The 24000-nt window shown below is 44.2% G+C and overlaps 1 protein-coding gene across 5 annotated transcripts in view; it reads left to right on the forward strand.

Annotated features, from left to right (window-relative positions):
* LOC147009390 (uncharacterized) overlaps window positions 1–24000 on the forward strand; it is a 234976-nt gene that overhangs the window by 167493 nt on the left and 43483 nt on the right. The window contains exons 1-3 of one of the 5 annotated variants that reach the window (XM_085861917.1): window positions 17729–18308; window positions 21278–21413; window positions 22313–22483. In XM_085861917.1, coding sequence (XP_085718043.1) covers window positions 22381–22483 — 103 coding nt within the window. In that variant the 5' untranslated portion in view covers window positions 17729–18308; window positions 21278–21413; window positions 22313–22380. Of the gene's footprint in view, window positions 1–17728; window positions 18309–21271; window positions 21414–22283; window positions 22484–24000 lie in introns of those variants that run through there. The other 4 variants (XM_085861916.1, XM_085861913.1, XM_085861912.1 and 1 more) reach the window with 4 other exon arrangements.

A 24000-nucleotide genomic window follows, 5' to 3' on the forward strand; every position in this document is an offset into this window, starting at 1 on the left:
GGGACGATGACTGGCAAAGGGCGAGAGTTGGCTGATATGATGGAGAGAAGAAAGGTGGACATACTGTGTGTACAAGAGACCAAGTGGATGGGGAGTAAGGCGAGGAGCATTGGAGGTGGTTTCAAACTGTTCTACCATGGTGTGGATGGGAGGAGAAATGGTGTCGGGATAATCCTGAAGGAAGATCATGTCAAGAGGGTATTGGAGGTGAGGAGGGTGTCTGACCGAGTGATGAGTGTGAAGTTGGAAATTGAAGGGGTGATGATGAATGTCATCAGTGCATATGCCCCACATATGGGGTGTGAGATGGAATATAAAGAAGATTTCTGGAGTGAGTTAGATGAAGTGGTGGAGAGTGTATCCAAGGATGAAAGAGTGGTGATTGGAGCAGATTTCAATGGACATGTTGGGGAAGGGAATAAAGAGGATGAGGAGGTGATGGGGAGGTACGGTCTCAACAAGAGAAATGTGGAAGGGCAAACGGTGGTAGAGTTTGCAAAAAGAATGGAAATGGCAGTGGTAAACACGTATTTCAAGAAGAAGGAGGAACACAGGTGACATACAAGAGTGGAGGAAAGTTCACACAGGTGGATTACATCTTAAGTAGGAGATGCAACCTGAAAGAGATTAGTGACTGTAAGGTTGTGGCAGGGGAGAGTGTAGCTCGACAGCATCGATTGGTGGTCTGTAGGATGACTTTAGAGGTGAGGTTGAGGAAGAGAGTGAGGGCTGAACCAAGGACCAGATGGTGGAAGCTGAAGGAGGAAGACTGTTGCGTGAAATTTAGGGAGGAGGTGAGACAAGCGTTGGATGGTGGTAAAGATGGGTGGGATGATTGGGCAACGACAGCAGAAGTTGTGAGGGAGATTGCTCGGAAGGTACTTGGTGTGACATCTGGACAGAGGAAGGAAGATAAGGAGACTTGGTGGTGGAATGAGGAAGTACAGGAAAGTATAAGGAAGAAGGGGTTGGCGAAAAAGAAGTGGGATAGTCAGAGAGATGAAGAAAGTCGGCAGGAGTATAAGGAGTGGCGTCGAAAAGCAAAAAGAGAGGTGGCTAAGGCCAAGGAAAAGGCATATGACGAGCTGTATGAGAAGTTGGATACAAAAGAAGGGGAAAAGGATTTATACCGATTGGCAAGACAGAGGGACCGAGCTGGGAAGGATGTGCTGCAGGTTAGGGTGATAAAGGATGCAAATGGGAATGTGCTGACGAGCGAGGAGAGTGTGTTGAGAAGGTGGATGGAGTACTTTGAGGAGCTGATGAATGAAGAAAATGAGAGAGAGAGAGAAGGTTGGAAGAGGTGGAGATAGTGAATCTGGAAGTGGGGTGGATCAGTAAGGATGAAGTGAGGACTGCTATGAAGAAGATGAAAAGTGGAAAGGCGGTTGGCCCAGATGGTATACCAGTGGAGGCATGGAAGTGCTTAGGAGAGATGGCAGTGGGGTTGTTAACCAGATTGTTTAATAAAGTCTTGGAAAGTGAGAGGATGCCGGAGGAGTGGAGATTAAGTGTACTGGTCCCGATTTTCAAGAATAAGGGTGATGTGCAGAGCTGTGGAAATTACAGAGGGATAAAGTTGTTAAGCCACACCATGAAGTTGTGGGAAAGAGTAGTGGAAGCTCGGTTGAGAGGAGAGGTGATGATCTGTGAGCAGCAATATGGGTTTATGCCAGGAAAGAGCACCACTGATGCGATGTTTGCTTTGAGAATGTTGATGGAGAAGTATAGGGAAGGCCAGAAAGAGTTACATTGTGTGTTTGTGGATTTAGAGAAAGCTTATGATAGGGTGCCAAGAGAGGAGTTGTGGTATTGTATGAGGAAGTCGGGAGTGTTGGAGAAGTATGTGAGGATCGTGCAGGATATGTATGAGGACAGTGTGACAGCGGTGAGGTGTGCGGTAGGAATGACGGACCGGTTTAAGGTTAAAGTGGGATTGCACCAAGGATCGACTCTGAGCCCTTTCCTGTTTGCAATGGTGATGGACAGGTTGACGGACGAGATCAGACTGGAGTCTCCATGGACTATGATGTTCGCGGATGACATCATGATCTGTAGGGAGAGTAGGGAGCAGGCTGAATCGAGCCTTGAGAGGTGGAGGTACGCACTGGAGAGAAGGGGAATGTTAGTCAGTAGGAGTAAGACGGAGTACATGTGCGTAAATGAGAGGGAGGGTGGTGGTATGGTGCAGTTGCAAGGAGTTGAGGTGGGGAAGGTGGATTGGTTTAAATACTTGGGATCAACTGTCCAAAGTAACGGAGAGTGTGGGAGAGAAGTGAAAAAGAGAGTGCAGGCAGGATGGAGTGGGTGGAGAAGAGTTGCAGGAGTGATTTGTGACAGAAGGGTAGCTGCAAGAGTGAAGGGGAAAGTATACAAGACGGTAGTGAGACCAGCTATGTTGTATGGTTTGGAGGCGGTGGCGCTAACAAAAAGACAGGAAGCAGAGCTGGAGGTGGCAGAGTTAAAGATGCTGCGATTCTCGTTGGGAGTGACGAGGATGGATAGGATAAGAAATGAGTGTATTCGAGGGACAGCACTGGTAGAACGGTTTGGAGACAAAGTGAGAGAGGCGAGATTGAGATGGTATGGACATGTGCACAGGAGGGATACGGAGTATATCGGGAGAAGGATGTTGAAGATGGAGCCGCCAGGCAGGAGGAGAAGAGGAAGGCCAAAGAAGAGGTTCATGGATGCGGTGAGGGCGGACATGTGGGTGGTTGGAGTGTCAATGGAAGATGTGGAGGATAGAGCGAAATGGAGACAGTTGGTCCGCTGTGGCGACCCCTAACGGGAGCAAGCCGAAAGAGGAAGAAGAAGATACATATACATATATATACATATACATATATATATATATATATATATATATATATGTATATGTATATATATATATATATATATATATATATATATATATATATATATATATATATGTATATATATATATATATATATATATATATATATATATATATATATATACATATATATATATACATATACATATATATATATACATATACATATATATATGTATATATATGTATCTATATATATGTATATATATATATATGTATCTATATATATATATATATGTATATATATATATATATATATATGTATATGTATATGTATATATATATGTATATGTATATATATATATATGTATATGTATATGTATATATATATGTATATGTATATATATATATATATATATATATATATATATATATATATATATATATATATATATATATATATATATATATATATATGTATGTATATTGTTGCGGATTCGCACCCGCCGGCGTGCGGACGGCCACGTAACTCGAATCGCGGCACGTCGCCCACCGGACGGACAATCCAGTCGTGACCCTCTCGGACTAACGCCGGGAACTAGTCATGGGTGGACCTTTCGGTCTCACCACGATCGTGCCAATCGGCCCCCGCGTAGGATAGGGTTGCTCGCCAAATTCGACCTACCTAAGTACCCACACGGAGGGTAGACCGGGCGATCGCACCTCGCCGCAGGTCGACTTCGGACACGGGCCACTTTAAGCGACCCGTTCCGTACTATCGGGATAACCGAGCGGTGTTATTCGTCGGCCTCGACGGTTCGATTAATTATCGGGCGTTTTAGCCCACGACCAACCCTTTACGTGAAGCAAGATGGAGATTCAATGAAAGAAAAGACGAAGCGAAGCGGGAAAACAGTTCAACATAACTCACATTTATTTCGCAATGAACGGGAAGCACACATATACAATTACACCAAAAGCACATGTAAAAGGAGAAGAAACACAATATTACACAAAAAGCAAATGTAAAAGAGAAACACAATGCAGAGCTATCCGACTACCGGGCACACGGCAACACTTATACAATTTTACTTCACAGACGGCGCCGACAACACAGATACCCAAAGCAAAAGAAAAAGAACCACCCTCCAGGATGAGGGGGGTAGGCGGGCCTGGGGCCGAGACCGTGTCGGGCCTACCCGTCTGATGATGAGACGCAAAGCGGCGGTGGCGCCTCAACTCCGCGGGCCTCGCGGACAGTGTCTGGTAGGGGGTGGGAAAGGGGCCCCCTTGTCGCACTATCTCAGTGCGGGGGGGGAAACAGGAGGGGGTTGTTGATGCTCGGGGGGGAGGAGGATATCACCCTGTCTCGGGTCCCGCGACGAGCGTCTCCACCTCGACCTCGGTCGCGCCGCTGGCCTCTCCCTCCGCAGCTCCCCGACTCCGACGCGAGCACCCCCTCGATCGCCTTCGCCGCCGCCACCTCTCCACAGCTCCGTCCTCTTCACTCTGACTACTACCACTTCTTCCCAGCTCCACCGACAACTCCCAACCGCGAACTCGAACTCTTGACTTCTCCCCTCCGAACTGCACTGTTTGGCGAGCGCGGCCGTTTATATCCCCCATGGCTTCGCCCCCCCACCTTTGAACCTTTACCTCCGACCCTTCACCTCCAACTGGCTCCCAATTGGACCGAGGAAAAGTTGGCGTGAATGCTTTTTGATCCATGAATTTGCATATAGCGACCGCACTCCAACGCCCTGGAGGCGGGGCCAAATCGCCCCACGCTCTCCGATAGGAAGGAACAGAAGTGGGCGTGAGTCGTTTTTGATCCGTTTTTCTCGGAAAGTCTGTGATGTTTCTGAACACGCTGCTCGGTGCGCGCCCTGCACGAGTCCAGTATCGGTGCCCACAAGTGGCACAAGAACGGTGGTGATGCGATGGTGGCGATTTGTGACGGTAAAGGTCGTGGCTGTTGTTGTGAAGCAGCGTTGTGGTTGGTGGTTGTTGTTGTGAAGCGGCGTTGTGGTTGGTGGTTGTAGTAATGGCGGCTGGTCCAAAATAAAGATAGTAAAGAAAAACGGCTATCTAAAAGGGTCGCAGCCCGCATGAATGACATTTATTCCCTCTAAACAACGGGTTTGGGCCTAACTACACATATACTTACAGAGATATCTCACCTAAGGGACCTGAATGGTGGTTTGTGAATTTCGTCAACCACAACAATATATATATATATGTCCTATGCCTGGTGTTGGCTTAATGGTTAGGGTGGTGGGCTTAGGATCCGAGTATCCTGAGTTCAAATCCCACTCGGCTGTTGAATTAATACCAGGTGGGGTTGACTCTGCCTGTCATCCTTCCGAGGTCGGCAAAATGAGTGCCAGCATGCTGGTATCCTGTGTCGGAGTGGCGACCCGTCCAGGATTGTGCCCAATAGCCAAGGAGACTGCTTCGGCAGCACCAACGCTCTGCACAGAGTATGGTCCCAGTGGATGGATATATGTCCTGAGTTCAAGCCCCGTTGGGCCACTGAATTAATACACCAGGGGGTTGACTCAGCCTGTCATCATTCCAAGGTCGGCGAAATGAGTACCAGTATACTGGGCCGGTGTATACCCCGGTTAAAATAGGTGTACCTTATCCCTGTGTCGTAAGAGGCGACCAGGGTTGCGTCAGGAAGGGCATCCGGCATAAAACATGTGCCAAATCACTATGCGGATCATACGGATGATCCGCTGTGGCGACCCCTCACGGGAGCAGCCGAAAGAAGAAGAAGAGGAGGAGAAGATATATGTATGTATATATATATATATATATATATATATATATATATATATATATATATATATATATATATATATATATATATATATATATATATATATATGTGATCTCACTCGGGCGTGGTTTATACATCAAAATAAATTAACTGAACAAAGAGAGGCTTTTTGAAGCAGAAGCAGATAGAACTTCATAAGGTTAAAATAACAAACACAGAATGAGAAACGGTCTCTTATCGGTGCTTGCTCCAGATTGTCTGGGTGAGGAGAGGAAAGAGGATGTGATTTCTTGCCCTGGCCATCTGGTCCAGCGAATCAATAGATAAGGTTTCGCAAGGTCTTTTACGACTACTAAGGAATGTGCACAATGCCTCCCGACTAGCTTTCCCAGCATATATTTATTAAATTATTTCTGAAAGCACGAACTAAAGCAAATTGACATTTTACCTCATTATAAATTCAATGAACAATTAAGTTTCCCACAGTACATAAGATAATACAATGTCGATAGCGCGACAGTTCCAGAATTTTTTTTGTTTCTTTTCAAAAATTTATAACATCACCTTTTTATTTATGTTGAAGTATGTATTTGAAGATGACTTGGGGTATTGTTTTCAATGAATTGTCCAATAAATTAAAGCAGTTTGTTTCACCCACATTTACAAAAGCTGTCAATTTACAGGAACAAACACGTGGCTCATCATTGATAATTTGATGAATTAACCCTAAATTCTGAATATCATGGGAAAAACCCAAACTTGAACGCAGAATAATGTATATTTACATCAAGAATACTTTTTTTTACTTTTCTTCACTACATCAAATACATGTGCAAATACAGTTTCACATGTTTGGGTACGTTTGTCAAAATAATATTACAAGTATTGCACAGAATCTGATTTCTTTTTTTTTACAGGTAATGTGATGTTACATTCACAGGTGAATCCATTGAATCTCCAAGAGAGACTGCAGCGACTTGTAGGAACAGCTCAGACACATGCACGCAAGACCCGCCAACTGAAGCAAGCAAGAGGACTTTTTACAAACAAGACAAACCGAATCATGAAATGTTTCCAGAGAATAATTTTCACAAGTCCCAAAGGAAAGGAAGCTGAACAAACTTATGGAAAATCTTTCACTCAGTCATCCACCCTAAAATCACATGTGATAATAATTAATACTGGAGAACGTCCAAACAAATGCACAAGATGTGGAAAATCCTTCATTTATTCATCTCACCTTAAAATACACATGATGATTCACGATTTAGAATGCCCACACAAATGCATAGTTTGTGGAAAATTTTGTAATGTGTCAGGTAACCTCAAAAACACACATGATGATTCACAATGATGAGCACCTGCACAAATACACAAGTTGTGGAAAATCTTTTAAACAGTCATCCAACCTTAAAACACACTTGAACATACATAATGGTGAATGCCCACACAAATGTACAAATAGTGGTGGTCGGAGCAACATGAGTGATAAAAAATACCTTCGTGAGTATTTAAAAAGCATTCCAGGAAATATCACTGCAAATGAGCTAGAAGTGGAGGCTGTCAGAGGTTCAGTGAATATTTTGAAAAGAACCCTTGGAAAGAGGCTTTGAGAACGAAGTATCACAGCTTGGTTCATGAATCAATGTCGGTGCAGTCATTTCTTAGAGTAAATCGCCCCATAGAGTTCGAAAATGCACTCCATTTCCACTTTGGACATCCAGAAGTACAAGCCTTCGGACACAAGCCTTTACCAAAAAAGGAGGTGGAGATTTTGAGTTCTGTTAGAACATCGTCCCACCTTCTGCAACCCACAAATGGAGATAATAACCAATGACACACTATATATATATATATATATATATATATATATATATATATATATATATATATATATATATATATATATACATGTATGCATACATATGATTGTATGATCATGATTGACACAGCACCACTTCGAGCTATCACTATCAGTGACCCCTATCAATCCACCATCCTGTGGGGAAAGCCACATGATTGGCTACAATCAAAGATTTCCCAATCATGGTGAACCCTCTTTAATGGAGGGCATCCTTTTGAACTCAGACTTCCAAAGAAGTGAAAAAGGGACACATCCCTCCAATTGAAAAATATTTTCAACAAGATATTGAATTTTCATGAAAATGCCTGTTTGAATAAAGTGATATGTTGGAGCCATGGCCTCACCAATTTATTTTAATGAGATGAAAATGTCCACAAGAGTTGCGAGATATGGTGTGTTTGGTGAAGAGTGCGCGAGTTATTACGGACACCTTGGGAAATTTCCAAATACAGTTCCTTCAAAAAGTATTCACATCCCTTGACTTTTGTCACATTTTGTTGTGTTACAACCTGAACTTAAAATACATTCAATTATAAAAAATTGTCACCAAGCCACACAAAATACCCCATAATGACAAAGTGAAAACATGTTTTGAGAAATTTTTTATAAATGAAAAGCTGAAATGTTTTACATCAATAAGTGTTCACCCCCTTTGTTATGACACTCCAAATTCATTTCAGGTGCATGCAATTTCCTTTGAGCATCCCTGAGATGTCTTTGCAACTTGATTGGAGCCCACCTGTCGCCAATTCAATTTATTACGCTTGTCGGAGAGGGTACTGCATTTGGGTGTGTAGAAGAAATTCTTAAGTCATCCTGTACATTTGAATCATTTATTTCATAAACAAATACATATGTGCATATTGAGTAATCTCGAGAAAATAACACAGTCTTCCTCCAGATTCTAAAATACATGGAAATATTGAGTTTTTCTTATAGTGTTCAGTGAGACGTAGCTATTTTTCATTTCCAAATGCTGGCGCCAGTTTATCAGGTTTTGGTATTCCCAGGTGGAGATCATTTTCAACTTTTGTGCAGCAGTCAGCATAATTTTGTGAAGGATTGTAGCATATATTTCAAACTCAGATGTGTAGATTCTCTCCCGGCACAGAATGACGTCAAGACTGCAGCCCCTATGGGTACATTTATGGATTTCACATTCGTCTATGTCAGTCCGCTTTTAACAGGCTGGAGAAATATATATCATCTTGAAGCAATCAGGACTTCTTGAATACATCTGGACATTTCCTTTGAACAACATTCCAGTTGAGCTAAGATAATATCTCCGATCAAGCTTGCTGGTACCTTATATCTATCATTTCATAAAAATCCATTAGTAAGCAGGATAGTTTTAAATAATAGGCAATTCTTTTATACTGAATAATAATTAAAGTTTTCATTGAAAGGTCAACCTGTTTTGAACATCTTTACTAAACAGGATGATCATCTTTCAATACAGAGGAAAGATATGATAATGTAAATTAAAAGTAGATGCATGTTCAAGCACATATAATTGTAATAATAATGTCATATTTGAGTATCCATCCATTAGGACCATACTCTGTGCAGAGCGTTGGTGCCGCCGAAGCAGTCTCCTTGGCTATTGGGAACAATCCTGGACGGGTCGCCACTCTGACACAGTATACCAGCAAGCTGGCACTCATTTTGCCGACCTCGGAAGGATGACAGGCAGAGTCAACCCCACCTGGTGTGAATTCAACAGCTGAGCGGGATTTGAACTCAGAACCCTAGGATCCCAAGCCCACTACCTTAACCATTAAGCCAACACCAGGCATATATTTGAGTATATTTTACATTAAAGGTTTATCACAATATATTTCTTTGAAATCGTTTCCTTGGCAACATTTTATGTTTGTTTTGATCACCCTCAAACCCATCACACTAATTTTTGGATCCCTCCCAGGTCTCGAAGTATCCACTGTCGTGTGTGTGTGTGTGTGTGTGTGTGTGTGTGTGTGTGTGTGTGTGTGTGTGTGTGTGTGTGTGTGTGTGTGTGTGTGTGTGTGTGTGTGTGTGATGTACTCAATGAACAGGGATGAAGACTCGGAAGTGGGAACAATAGGTTTATTCCAGAAACGGGCACAACACAGCATCGCATCGGAACATGGGCGGGTCACGTGACTCATTAACCACACCCCGGTGCACCCATATATGTATGCATTAATATAAACGACTGCTACATCACATCTCACCCCCCTTTTTTTTTTAAACAAATCAAGATGCTCAGGAGACTTACAGACACGAGCTGATCTTCTGAGAGCTAGTGAAGGGCTGTCCTTGCTTGCGACTGCTGTGGGTTTCTCAATGAGGGGTACAGGGTCGGGAAGGAGTTCAGGTACATTGATGGGTGAAAAGCTTTCATGAGGAAACACCTCAGGTTCAAACACAGGTGGTCTTAATACAGGAGTGGGTGACAAAGGCACTTGAGCCAGTTCAATGTTTGGCTCCCCATGACGTGACCCGAGTTGGTCAACATATTTACGTATGCACCTACCATCACACAACTTCACAAGAAACATCATTTCACCAATGTTGTCGATAATGATGCCAGATAACCACTTGGTTCCACATCCGGAGTTCAACACGTATACAGGATCATTGATCTGGAAGTTGCGGTGTGCAGACATTTGGTCGTGATTCTTTTTCTATTGAAACTTGTTATTCTCGACCTGGACCGTTACGTCCGGGTGCACTAATGATAACAGTGTTGTTAATTCATGACCCATCAGAACCTTGGCAGGTGAGTGACCGGTGGGTTGATGTGGTCTGGTGTGGTAGTTGAGCAACACACAAGCCAGACGAGATTGAATGGAGCCTTCCTTGATGCGGCTTAGACCGTTCTTGATGATCAGAATCAGAAAAGCACGTTCAGCTTGACCATCACTGGCGGGCTTGTAGGGGGCAAATGTGTCGTGCTTAATGCCATTCATTTCACAAAAGTTCTGAACTCGTAAATGATGATCCATTATCTGATACATTGGAGTTTGGAATACCATGTTGTGTGAGCATGGTACGTAAAGCTTCAATTGTTACAGCAGAGGATGAGGATGGCACCAGGAGAGCTTCAATCCATTTGGAGTGGGCATCAACTACAATAAGGAAGAGCTTCCCTTGAAATGACCCAGCATGGTGGATGTGTAGTCTCGACCAGGGCTTTGATGGCCACGACCACATGGCCAATGGAGACTGTGGCGGTATCTTGGTTTGGGCTTGACAAGTGTTCCAATGGCATGCACTGGACTTGATGTCACTGTCCAAACCAGGCCACCAAACATGGGCTCAGGCAATAGCCTTCATGGTGAATATACCCGGAAGAGCATTGTGGAGTTCACTGATAATTTTACCTTGGAGTTTAGGTGGAATTATCACTCAGCTACCCCAAAGCAAGCAGTCTGCATAAATAGAGAGCTTATCTTTCCGGATGAGGTACGGTTTTGCCCCTTCCGGTGGTGATGTCCAATCACCTGACATAACACAGCATTTAATTTGTGACAAATCAGGATTACTGTTGGTCGCACAAGCAATCTGCTTAGTGGTTACGGGCGCGTCATTGTGAATGACGTTAGCCATGAGATGAATAATATTGTTGTGGGACGTGGTCCGGTGGCGGAAAACGACCACTAGGTGGCGAAGTTACGTCGTCTCCCACCGGACTCCTGGAATTGTAGGCCATCGCTCTCGGGTAATTCCGTGAGGCGGCGGGTCGCATAACCGACAGTGGACGCTAATATCTCAACCGCGTGGCGTAGGGTTTTTTTGTCTCGAACCAATTTACCTCAGTAACCACGTGGTCTCGGCTACCGGGGAACCACACCCTCGGCACATCTTGCTTAAACCGGGTCACTCTACTGACTGCGGTAGAGTTCCAATGACCGACTACTAACTCCGGTTCGGGTGCAGTCGAGCGGAACAGCCAAAGCCGTGCCGGCTCGGATGAGCAGATTAACGGGAACAAAGGCCCGGCTAAAATTAAAATCCGAACCATGTGGGACCAATGAAGGAAAGGATGGAAATGAACTGGGAACATTTCTACAATTGTTTTATTTCCAGCAATAAGGACACAGAGCAAGCTTATCACAGAGAAACAGGAGATTTACAAGGTTCGAATATCTTATGGGCAATTCCGCAGTTAGTAACGTTACATTTTAGGGACATTCTCATTATTTAGATAAGAGTCCTTTCTCTATCTGTGGATGTAAAGTCTCATTAATGTCACCAGAGATCAACCTAGTCTAGACGTAGAACAGAGCAAAGAATGAAATCATTTCATGAAACATTCTAGAAGAAAGAACTGCTTTTAATGCCGGTTAGTAACGTTACAAAAAAAGGACGTTGCTAACCGGCATTAAAAGCAGTTCTTTCTTCTAGAATGTTTCATGAAATGATTTCATTCTTTGCTCTGTTCTACGTCGAGACTAGGTTGATCTCTGGTGACATTAATGAGACTTTACATCCACAGATAGAGAAAGGACTCTTATCTAAATAATGAGAATGTTCCTAAAATGTAACGTTACTAACTGCGGAATTGCCCTTATGCAGTTTCTACTTAAAGACGCCACACACTCAGACGCACACTCAGACGAAAATAAACCCACTTGTATGCAAAGGACCTTTTCAGCCAGGGAGGGAGGGAGTTGAGGTCGCAGTTCTCGGTACCTGAGTTCCGGGGAAAGGAATGCTCCATGGTGCGGCACCTGGGAATCGTCGTGCGGCTCGGTCCAGGGCTGCCCATGTGGAGACCGTGTCGGCGAAGGAGCCCGGGTCAAGTAGAGCACTGTCCTAGGCGGGGATCAGGGTTTCCAGCTTACTCCAAAGACAACTCACTTTCCAGCTTGCCAGACGACTCACTTTCAAGCTCACACGCTCTCCCTCTTAGCACCCCAACGCTCCTCAACCGACGACCCTCTCAGCACTAATGCTCCTCAACCGACACTCTTTACTCCAATGCTCCCTCCACTCCAACGCTCCTTCCACTCAGCACACCAACACGACGACGAACGACCCCCAAAGAACTCGCTGAGGATGGCGTTGTAATTTATGGATCTCCCTCAGCGGGGAGGGCCTTGGTGAAACTCACGTCACTCTCCGCCCTGATTGGACAGGGCTCCCGTGGGTCCGCCCATTCTGGGCAGGGTTTCGGCCATGCCGGGGAAACCCGCCCCTCCCCTCCACACGTGTCTGAGCCTGGGAAGGCAGGTGGTGCAACCATCACGACCATCCTTGGGATTCTGACTCAGACAATGGTGCGCTGTGGGCAGCAAACCGAGGGCTGCAAGTGCGATGGTACCGTGGATTGTAATGGAGGATGTAAAGATTTATTACCCAACTAAAAAAACATCGCAACGCACCCCCTTCAATTCCCACTACACACAAGGAGGGGTTCTGCCGACACACACACACTTAACGACATAACTAACTTCAGAGCATCTGTATTTTTGTATGCAGACAGTTCCTGGAACCGTAACAATATCGCCAGATTGTGGAGGTTCTGGGATGGTTAGGGGAAGCAGCAAGCGACTGAGTGCGTCAACACAGTACATTTCCTTACCCGGGCGGTAAACAAATGAATAGTCATAACCGGCAAGGGTCAACACCCAACGTTGTACACGACCTGATGATGTGGGCAGAATGGCTCTGGTTTCTCCCAGGAGACCTAACAAGGGTTTGTGATCAGTCTCAATGGTAATATGTCTTCCAAAGACATATTGGTGCATCTTTAAGGTGTCCCAGACACACGCTAACTCCTCTCGTTCTACTTGAGCATAGCGACGTTCAGTGTCAGATCGGAGGTGTAATGCATACGCAACAGCCTGGAGATTACCGGTTCCATTTGTTTGCAACAACACACACCCGATGACATATAAAGAGCTATCACAACTGAGAACAAATTCCTTGGATGGGTTGGAATGGACAAGTAACGGCCAGGAGGACAGCATGGATTTAGCACCCTTGAACGCTCTTCTTTGGGCAGCTTCCCATTTCCAGACAACTCCTTTCTTGAGGAGAAGATGTAGAGGCTCAACAGTTGTGCTTAGTTGAGGCAGGAAATTACCAAAGTAGGTCAACATACCCAGTAATGCACGAAGTTCCGAAATGTTTTGCGGCATTGGGCATTCACAATTGCTTCAACTTTGCTCTGAGAGGGCAAAATGCCTTGACAGGAGATTTGATGCCCCAGGTATTCAACTTCATTTGCCATAAAGGTATACTTCTCATGCCGTAGGCGTAACCCAGCTTGTGACAGCCGATTGAGGACTTTGTTTTGGTTCTCGAGGTGGTCATGTTGTGACTTGCCAGTCACTAGTATGTCATCCTGAAATACAACTGTCTTTGGTGCAGTTTTCAATCATGTCTCCCTCTTGCGTTGTAAGATTGGTGCAGCAGAGCAGATGGCAAATGGGAATCTGTTGTACATGTGGAGTCCTCAATGAGTGTTGATGCATGTATCGGGCTTGGAATCATCATCCAGTTCCACTTGAGCATACGCATTCGTCAAGTCAAGCTTTCTGAATGAGTGGCCACCCATGAGAGTGGTGACAACATCCTCTGCTTTGGGCAAAGGGCCAGGTCACTCTACCCTGGATATGCTGCTTCTGCTCTCCCATCAATGGATGGAGGTCCTCAATGCCAGACAGGAAATCCGAGCCGTATCCCTGGACATATCACGTGCTTTTGACACAGTCTGGCACCCTGCACTACTCACCAAACTCTCTTCCCATGGTATTCAAGGCCATCTCCACTCATGGCTCGCAGACTTCCTCTCCTGTCACAGTCAACGTGTGGCCCTAAATGGAGTTCTTTCATCCCCTCTTCCTGTGCAGGCTGGGGTTCCTCAAGGTAGCGTTCTGGCCCCTGTTCTTTTTCTGGTTTTCATCAATGATCTCTCCGACTCTCTGGAAAATCCTCTATTTCTCTTTGCCGACGACTCCACCCTCTGCCGTACCATCTGTCATCCCTCAGACCGGCAAGCAGCAGCTTCTTCGCTCACTGCAGATCTGGATAAAATCACAAACTGGTCCAACACGTGGAACATGTCTTCCAATCCAGACAAATCTCATACTCTCACTATGTCTCTTCGAAAGGACCGATTAGAACCCCCCCCCCCCCCATCCACTTTCTCAACAATCCTCTGGAAGAAGTCTTTTCTTTCAAGCTTCTGGGTCTCACTATCTGCCATGACCTTTCCTGGGAAAGTCACATTTCCAACCTCGCCTCAAAAGCCAGTCGCCGACTGGGAATCCTCCGTCGTGCAAAGTCCTTCCTCGGCCCTCTTGAGCTCCTGACCACTTACAGAGCTTTTGTCCATAGCCTGATGGAGTACTGCTCTCCCCTCTGGGCTGGTGCTCCTGCCTCCCACCTTTCTCGGCTTCACGCTGTCGAAACCAGGGCATTTAAGATCATCGGCATCTCCCGCAATGAAGCTGAGTCTTTGGGCCTCTCACTCAATCACCGCAGGTTGGTCGGTGGTCTTTCTGTCTTCTACCGACTCCTCTCCAGCCTTGCTCCCCCTGCTCTCTCTGCGATTTGTCCCCACCACATTTCCACAGGGCGCTCAAGGTCCGCCAACAACCCCCTTCTGGTAAAACTACCAAAATCACGAATCACTGCTCATCTTCACTCTTTCATTCCTCTTTTTTCCTGCCTTTGGAATAAACTTCCTCACTCTATTCTTTCCCATTCTTCCCTCCAGGCTTTCAAAACAGCTGTTCACCACCACCTCTTATCTTCCCCCATCCAAATCCTCGATCTTTTCTACCCCCGATAATCCACCCAAGCCCACTTCCTTCAATTCCCCTGCTTTCCCTGAAATTCCCTGAAAGTCCCTGTAATGTCCATCTTTTCTTCGCCATGTTCCCCGTCCCATCCCCATCCCTCTCCCTTCCTCAGTTCACCTAATGTCTCTGTTCCCCAGTTTTGTCCCTTCCACTCCCACCCCTCTTGTCTCATGCCCCCTTGCTGTGAGTTGTGTGGTAGCTCTCATACGAGCCTCGACCAAGGTATACAAAAAAAAAATCCATCTTTGAATTGCGGTTGATCGTCGTTTTGTAGTCCCCACAAATGCGCAGTTCCATCTGCTTTGAGTTTTGGAAGAATAGGTGCTGCCCAGTCAGTGTACTCGACTGTTGAGATGATGCCCTCTCTCTGCAGATGGTCAAGCTCACATTCAATCATTTAGGGCATAGGTCTTGCTTTTTGAAACAATGGCCGAGTATCTGCAGATACATAAATCCTCACTTTGGGCCCTGCAAAGGTGCCAACACCATCACTGAGGAGGCCAGGATACTTGTTGAGCATGGTATCGTATCCAGCATCAGAGTTGAAGACTGTTTACATCACTCCAATCAAGTCTGATTATTCGTACCTAATCTCGTACAAAGATGCTTGGTCCTTCTCCATGCACAATCAGGAGTGGTTGGACATGCGTGCTGTTTCCAAATTCTACAGTTACGTTGGCTGAGCCAATTACAGGAACCACCTCCTTGGTGAATGTTCTCACGTCTTTAGATACAGGCTGGAGTGCAGGAGTCTTTCTCCAAGGGTAGATGGAGGTGAACTTTCTCTCCCTCATAATTGACCTGGAAGCGCCGGTATCAACTTCCATCATCACCGGGATCTTATCAGTTGTTCCATCAACTAAAATTGGAGCATCAGAGCTCTTTGTTCCAACAGAGAAAACCTCATAAAGTCCCTCACTTGACTCTCAGCTGCAGGCTGTGCTCTGTGACCTATCATCCGCTGCATCAGGGTTCAATGTGATAATCAGGAGACAAGGTCTTCGACTTGGATCGCGATCAACGATACTTCAAGTGTCCCCGCTTACCACAGTTGTCACAGGTATAATTCCTGTACCGACATTGGAAAGCTTGATGATTACCACCACAATGCCAACAAATTACCCCAAACCTTCCGTGTAGATTCAGAAATATCAGGAGGTGGAGATGAATTTGGTTGCTTGCTAAAACACTTTTGTGTGTTGTAAAAGGTGACCTTGTTAACCGATGGGTCCTGCTGGATAACTTTTGACTTGTTAGAGATCACATGCAGGCTCTTGGCAGTTGGCATACATGCAATGGCTATTTCCATGAATTTAGCCAAATTTGGAGTCGGATTCAGAAAGGAGTTTCTGCAGAATTGAATCATCATTGATGTCTATTATAAAGAAATCACGTGACATATCTTCGAGTTTATCTGTAAACTCACAATGTTCGGTGAGTCGGCGTAAATTAACCACGAACTTGGATGCTGACTGACCATCTTGAGGATGGTGGGTATAAAATATATATCTCGAGACAATCTTACCTTGTTTCGGGTGATGATGTCTTTTCACGAGATTGAGGAGCTCTTCCCATGACTTGTCAGAAGGTTTGGATGGGGCAAGAAGATGTTTGATGAGGCTGTACGGCGGGGCGCCGCATACAGTCAGTAGTACAGCTCGCCGCCTGTCAGCGTCCTCATCGGTGTCCATTTTGTTTGCCACGAAGTGCTGTTCGAGACGATCGGTGGAGTCTTCCCAATCATCCCCCACTGTGTATTCACGCAATATGTTGATACACGGACATCCTCGTCACCGCTGTTATGTACTCAACGAACAGGGACGAAGACTCTGAAATGGGAACAACAGGTTTTATTCCGGGCACGGGCACAACACAGCACAACACAGCACAGCACAACACAACACAACCCAACACAGCACAACACAACACAACACAACACAACACAACACAACACAACACAACACAACACAACACAACACAACACAACACATCACATCACAGCACAACACAACACAACACAACACAACACAACACAACCCAACACAGCACAACACAACACAACACAACACAACACAACACAGCACAGCACAACACAACACAGCACAACACAACACAACACAGCACAAACCACAGTACAACACAGTACAACACAGTACAACACAACACAGTACAACACAACACAGCACAACACAACACAGCACAAACCACAGTACAACACAACACAACACAGTACAACACAGTACAACACAACAACACAGTACAACACAGTACAACACAGTACAACACAGTACAACACAACACAGTACAACACAACACAACACAGCACAGCACAGCACAGCACAACACAACACAACACAACGCAACGCAACGCAACGCAACGCAACGCAACGCAACGCAACGCAATGCAACGCAACGCAACGCAACACAACACTGGAACATGGGTGGATCACGTGACTCTCCGTAACCACGCCCTGTGCACCCATGTAAGCATGTATTAGCATAAACTACTGATACGTCACTGGGTATGTGTGTGTTTGGTTGGTATCACCATACATGGGTTACTACTACTACTACTACTACTACTACTACTACTACTACTACTACTACTACTACTACTACTACTACTACTACTACTACTACTACTACTACTACTACAGCTTCCACGACTACTACTTCTACTACTACGCCTACTACTACTACGACTACAACTACGACAACTACAACTATTACTACTACTACTACTACTACTACGGCGACAACTACTACTTTTCTGTGGCGTTTAATCCTTCAGATACCAAGGGGGTGTATCTTTTAGCTTGGCTTGTCGAACCTTCTTTGTCCTCGTTTTTGCACCGTTAGATATTTTTGTGTGGAATGATTTTAATAAGATTCTCGGTAGATAATACACGTTAGTGGGGATGAGATAACGATGGAGAGGGATTCGAGACATTTGATGTAAAAAGGGTTAGAGAAGCAGAAGAACAAGAAGAAGAAGAAGAAGAGTAATGTGTGTACGATCCGTGTTCCCGGGACTCGCGCAGAGAACAAAACATTTCCCAAAGCGAGTTGTGAGTAGGGGAAGTTGTGTTGTTTGTGTTTGTGTTTGTGTCGGGTCGTATCGTGAATATTTCTGGTTTTTAAACATTTTCGTAACACTAAACTAGTGGTACAGATTATAACATGTTTCTTCGCTAAATACCAGCGATTACCAAGGGTAACCACGTGACGTGACCCGCGATGTTCATGTTTTTCGAACTGTTAAGTGACCAGTGGAGGCTTTAGTCATTGGTGGACCTCATGGATCACAATGGTGGATCAGTGTAGGTCCTGTCATCATATTAAAATACACAATTTAGTGTTTGTGTGTCTGTGGTCGATGTGTTCGGAAGTTAATTATCAAATCCTAACTAAACTCGTCAGGAGGACGAATCGTGTGAAAAGGTGAAGGGTGGATGTACTTTATTTACCTCACATCCTCACACACTCACCCTCACCCCCACCCCCATCCCCTCACCCCCACCCTCACTTTCACTCCCCCCCACCCTCACCTTCACTCCCCCACCCTCACCTTCACTCCCCACCCCTCCCCCCACCTTCATTCCCCCACCCTCACCCCACCTCACTCCCCCACCCCTCACCCCCACCTCACCCCACCTCACCCCACCCCCCCCCACCCCTCACCCCACCCCTCACCTCCACCTCCACCTCCACCTCCACCCCCACCCCCAGGGTTCGTAAGTTCCCATCGATGTAATTTCTGTCCCTCTTTCCGTGTAATGAAAACAAAGTTAACTTTTTGTGATTTTAACAATCATTTCCACCTTCTGTTGAAAGATCTTTCCCATTTCATCCCCGTTCAGTAATTACCTTCCATCTTTAGCTGATCCAACGGACTTTTGATTTAAAACCACAACGTTCCGCCGTGGGACAGGTGTGTTAGTCCATTTACTAATGGGGGGGGGGGGGTGTTTTGTTCATCGTACAATGAATCGTCGTGTGGATTTACTCAACAATATCGATTTGTATTGAGGGTCATTCCATGTCAAATCATCAAAGAATCTGCCGTCATCTCTCAGATTTTTGTAAAACTTTGGGAACCAATTGGGACCCATGAAAAACGGCAAGAACTCAAATATTTTTGCTAACAGCCTCTTAATTAGTGAGATACAGACTAACGATCTTTGGACTAATTAGCATGACGTCACGAATTCAAATGGCCATATCTCTAAAAGTATAACACCTAGAGAGCTGGTTTTGGTGTCATTTTAAAGGTATTTTCATGCCCTATGAATTTGTCTGGGAAACATTTTCCTACCTCCAACCACAAAAAAGTTATCACAAAATATAAACTTCAATCGTGAATCCCCCAAAAATGTATCCTTCAAATTTCCTCAAATTCATCCCAGAGGTACCTTATGATGTCAAGAAGCTTCCACATAAGTTTTGTGATGGGCACTCCAATAGTTTCTGAGATATGAGCAATAATGTACATGTACGTATGGCATATAGGTTCGAAAATCAGCATTTGTAATGTATTATACAATCATTCTAACCTAGCCATGACGGAACACAAGGAACAACCATCAATTGCTTTGAAGTATCATATACTTTCATTTTCAACTGGGCCTGAGGGGAAGAAACAAGTGCTGCTGTTGCTCCATTGAAGAGGAAATTGAAAGCCTAAGTCAGGTTAGTGAACACTGTGTACTTGAACTCACTTATTGATTGTATAATACATTACAAATGCTGATTTTCGAACCTATATTCCATACGTACATGTACATTATTGCTCATATCTCAGAAACTATTGGAGTGCCCATCACAAAATTGATGTGGAAACTTCCTGACATCATAAGGTACCTCTGGGATGAATTTGAGCAAATTTGAAGGATACATTTTTTGGGGATTCACGATTGAAGTTTATATTTTGTGATAACTTTTTTGTAGTTGGAGGTAGGAAAATGTTGCCCAGACAAATTCATAGGGCATGAAAATACCTTTAAAATGACACCAAAACCAGCTCTTTAGGTGTTATACTTTTAGAGATATGGCCATTTGAATTCGCGACATTGTGCTAATTAGTCCAAAGTTCGTTAGTCTGTATCTCACTAATTAAGAGGCTGTTAGCAAAAATATTTGAGTTCTTGCCGTTTTTCATCGGTCCCAATTAGTTCCCAAAGTTTTACAAAAATCTGAGAGATGACGGCAGATTCTTTGATGATTTGACATGGAATGACCCTTAACATTGTCCGTTCTCTACATTTTATTATATTCTTGTTACGTTTGTGTCTATTAAACGTTGTTATTATTTCACTTAACCTGCTTCATCCATCATCCTCACCCCCTGATGTAATAATCTTGTCTCGTTAAGCAAGAGGAGAAAAGTTCCCCCCCCCCCACACCCTTTCATCACGTGATTATATATACATATATATCATGTTTTTCTTGAGTTGCCATGTTCCTTTTGTGCTGTGTTTAATACCACTCACAAGTTGATGTATTTTATCAGTGAAGTGAGAGCGACCACCAATTTCCACTTCCCCCACTTCCCCACCACAACCACCTCCAAAGATTGTGTACCATGATCAGACATGTGGGGTGGGGGTGAGGGCTTTTTTCCTCGGGGGGGGGGGGTGGGGGCCTGTATAGTTGAATGGCCAGAACAATGCTGTACAATTTGAATGCAGGTATACAAATACGATGCAAGAACATATTGTAAGGCCAAGTGATCTTTCAGATTCCACATTTGCAAAATCAGCGGACAAAAATGCGTGATATTATTTTTTATACTGCTATGTCACCCTGACCTTTAACTCCGAGGGAATTATGTAAATTTAGCGTAAATACGCGTTGTGAATGTATCTAGAGAGGGCAGTTCTGTTCTGATCGGCCAGGCCTTGGTCAAGTTTTGCTGAAAAATGTTTAAATTTATATAATTGGCTCAGGACCTTAAAAATTGTGTTGAGGTCAAAATTGTGTCAACCCAGCATACTTTTATTCCTATTATTAATGTGAAATTTCTTTCTCAAAGTGCCAGCTGGCTCCACGATGGAGCTTGGAAATTGACTCAGCTCAGAAATTGGGAGAGCAGGATGAAGAAGATAAAAATATCAAGGAGCTGATTCTAGAGGGTACCTCACCAGGTGTTGGCGTGCCATCAGATTTTCTTCAAGGTGAGTTCATGATTTATTACCTGAAACCCAGTGATGTTGGGAAACTGTCTATGTGTTAGCAATATTTGCTGTATGCAGCCCGGGATTAACCATTAAGCAAAATAAGCACGTGCTTAGGGCCTCAAGGAAAGAGGGGCCCCACAGTTTTTTTTTCCAGTGCCGGATTTACAATGGACCATGGTGCAAATGTTGCAGCTGAACCAGGGCCCACAAAAAGGGGGCCCTACAATAAATGAAAAAAAAAAAAAAGCATATACAAGAATATTATTTTTTCCACTTTTTTATGCAATGTAATATTGATGTCGTAGCGTTTACAGTAAATAAACCTGACTGTAAGTTTTGTTTCATTTTACGGTTTAGTATTGTTTTTATTTTGGATCACATATAAATGGGGGTACCATAATCTTTTCAGTGCTTCGGGCCTCTAAAGGTCTTAATCCGGCCCTGGCTGCATGGATTACATCACAGCATAAATACACCTTCATACACCTCCCCTGTGTTTGTGTGTAAGGCCTTCTCACTATTGAATGTCTTTGTTATAAAATTGCTGAACAGGCTCAAATTTTAGATGGATGTCAAACCTTTTGCAAGTTTTATATGTGGCCAAATCAAAATTTACATCAACATGGAATACAATAACAGAATGGTGTTAAGAACCTGCAACATGTACAATTTATTTTTTGGAGGTGTCAAAAAGATTAGATGCGCGTTTGTGTGTGGTGAACTTTGAGGTGCTGTACTGTAACTGATTTGGGCAAAGGATAAAGTCTCAAGTACTGAGGTAGTTCACATGTAGATACTGTGTGGAATAAAGGTACTCAGGATGGAGCAAACATCAGGTAGAGTGGTGTGTTTACTGCTTCTTTAAAGGTTCACCCACCCTGTACTGTACACTCAAGTTGGCTGATTGAAGGATTCCTATCGTGTGCATCTGGAATCGGAACAGCCGACTGTGCTCGAGTGTGAAATGAAGGTTGAGGAGCTGGAAGGATTTCCTGAGATTCTACAGATAAAAATAGAGGATGTGGACTCCTTTGGTCTGGAAGAGGAGCAAAGTGACCAGCTGAATGGTGAGTTGTTTGATCATGTTCACTGCTGATGGAATCTGTTTGTTTAGTGCCAATTTTTTTTGTTTTTTGTACACACGATGGAGGGTCGTGAACGACCAAGAGAATACCAGAAAGGGGGATACAGTAACAGCAGAGTAGAAGTGGAAATGAGATTAAGGGGTCGGGGGTGGGGTAGAAGGACACATTGGGGTGAACAAGCTGCACACAAGTGGAATGAAACACCAAATGTAAAGAGATGAGGGAGAAGGGGAAAAAAAATCACAATAACCTGGAAAAAGGGATTGCTTTGGAATGGGGTCATTTGGGGTGCAAAAATATAATGGTTTGATGGAGGATCTCGATGTTGGTGAACAGCTGTCTTGAAGACTTGATGGAAGAATTGGATTGAAGAGAAGGTGGAAGTTTTATCCACAGGCAGGAATGAAAGTGTGGGTGCGACAAGTGATTCTGGATTTTTGGGAGTTTTACGAGAAGGGGTTTACTCGTGAATAGTGTGTTCCCTGCAGAAACCTCGCGGGGTGGAGTGGAGGGAGGAAGCATGGAAAGAGTAGTGTGTGAAAGACCAGAAAGGAGGAAGGAGACAAAAAAGATAACACGAACCTTTCTGTGATGTGAAAGTGATCGGTTCATTGACTGAACTTCATTGCTGGAGATTCCAATAATCTTGAAGGCCTTGGTTTTCTCATTGTCAAGCTGATCAGGATGTGAGGAAGGGATGCCTGCCCAGAAGGGAGAGCAGAACTTCATCATGTTGCTGATGGAGGCCTTGTTGTTGTATAACGGTTCAGGTGGACTCGGGAAGTAATTTGCACAATGGAGGATGCCCCCTCTAGCTTTGAAGGCCAACTGGCTATCGAGACCCAAAAGTTTCAGTCGCTGAACTTCTTCATGAGGATTGTTAAGAAGGAAGGTAGGAGGGGTTGCCAGGTGGCTGAGAGAGGGAGAGTCAGAGTGTTGAATAGCAGATGTAGATTTTCCAGAATTGAAGGACATGTTCCAAGTCTTTTAGCAGCTTGTGATTCTATCAATGTCTGAAGAGAGGGAAGAGACTGCAACTTGTCTGAATGATGTGTGGATGAAATGCACTCTATTTCCGCTCAGGTTCAGCATACAAAGGAGAATCTTTAATACTAATACATAACTTACGTGCGCACATACAGGAGAAATCTCTATCAATAAAACTAAAAAAAAACCAATGCCACCCCCATGGTGACCAGTATCTTGCCAAAATGTGAACATGAGTGACTTATTTATTCGATTAAAGTTACTCAAAAAATAAGGGTTTCGTCGACCTTGATGCTTGACCTTTTTGTGACCTTAACCTTTGACCTTGACCTTTATATTTTCGTACGGTTAATGGTATCTCTCCAGGACCGTTGTGCATGAAATATCAAGAGATTTTTATGAGAACTGAGGAAATAAAATTTTCATGAAAAATCCGTTTTTTCGTCATGACGTCATAGTGTCAAACTTTTGACAGATCTGGAAAGCACTTATAAAGCACTTTCATATGATGT

Source organism: Eptatretus burgeri, chromosome 17 (genome assembly GCF_056783735.1).
Source record: "Eptatretus burgeri isolate ZD-2024b chromosome 17, Ebu_testis_v1, whole genome shotgun sequence".
Lineage (NCBI taxonomy): Eukaryota > Metazoa > Chordata > Myxini > Myxiniformes > Myxinidae > Eptatretus > Eptatretus burgeri.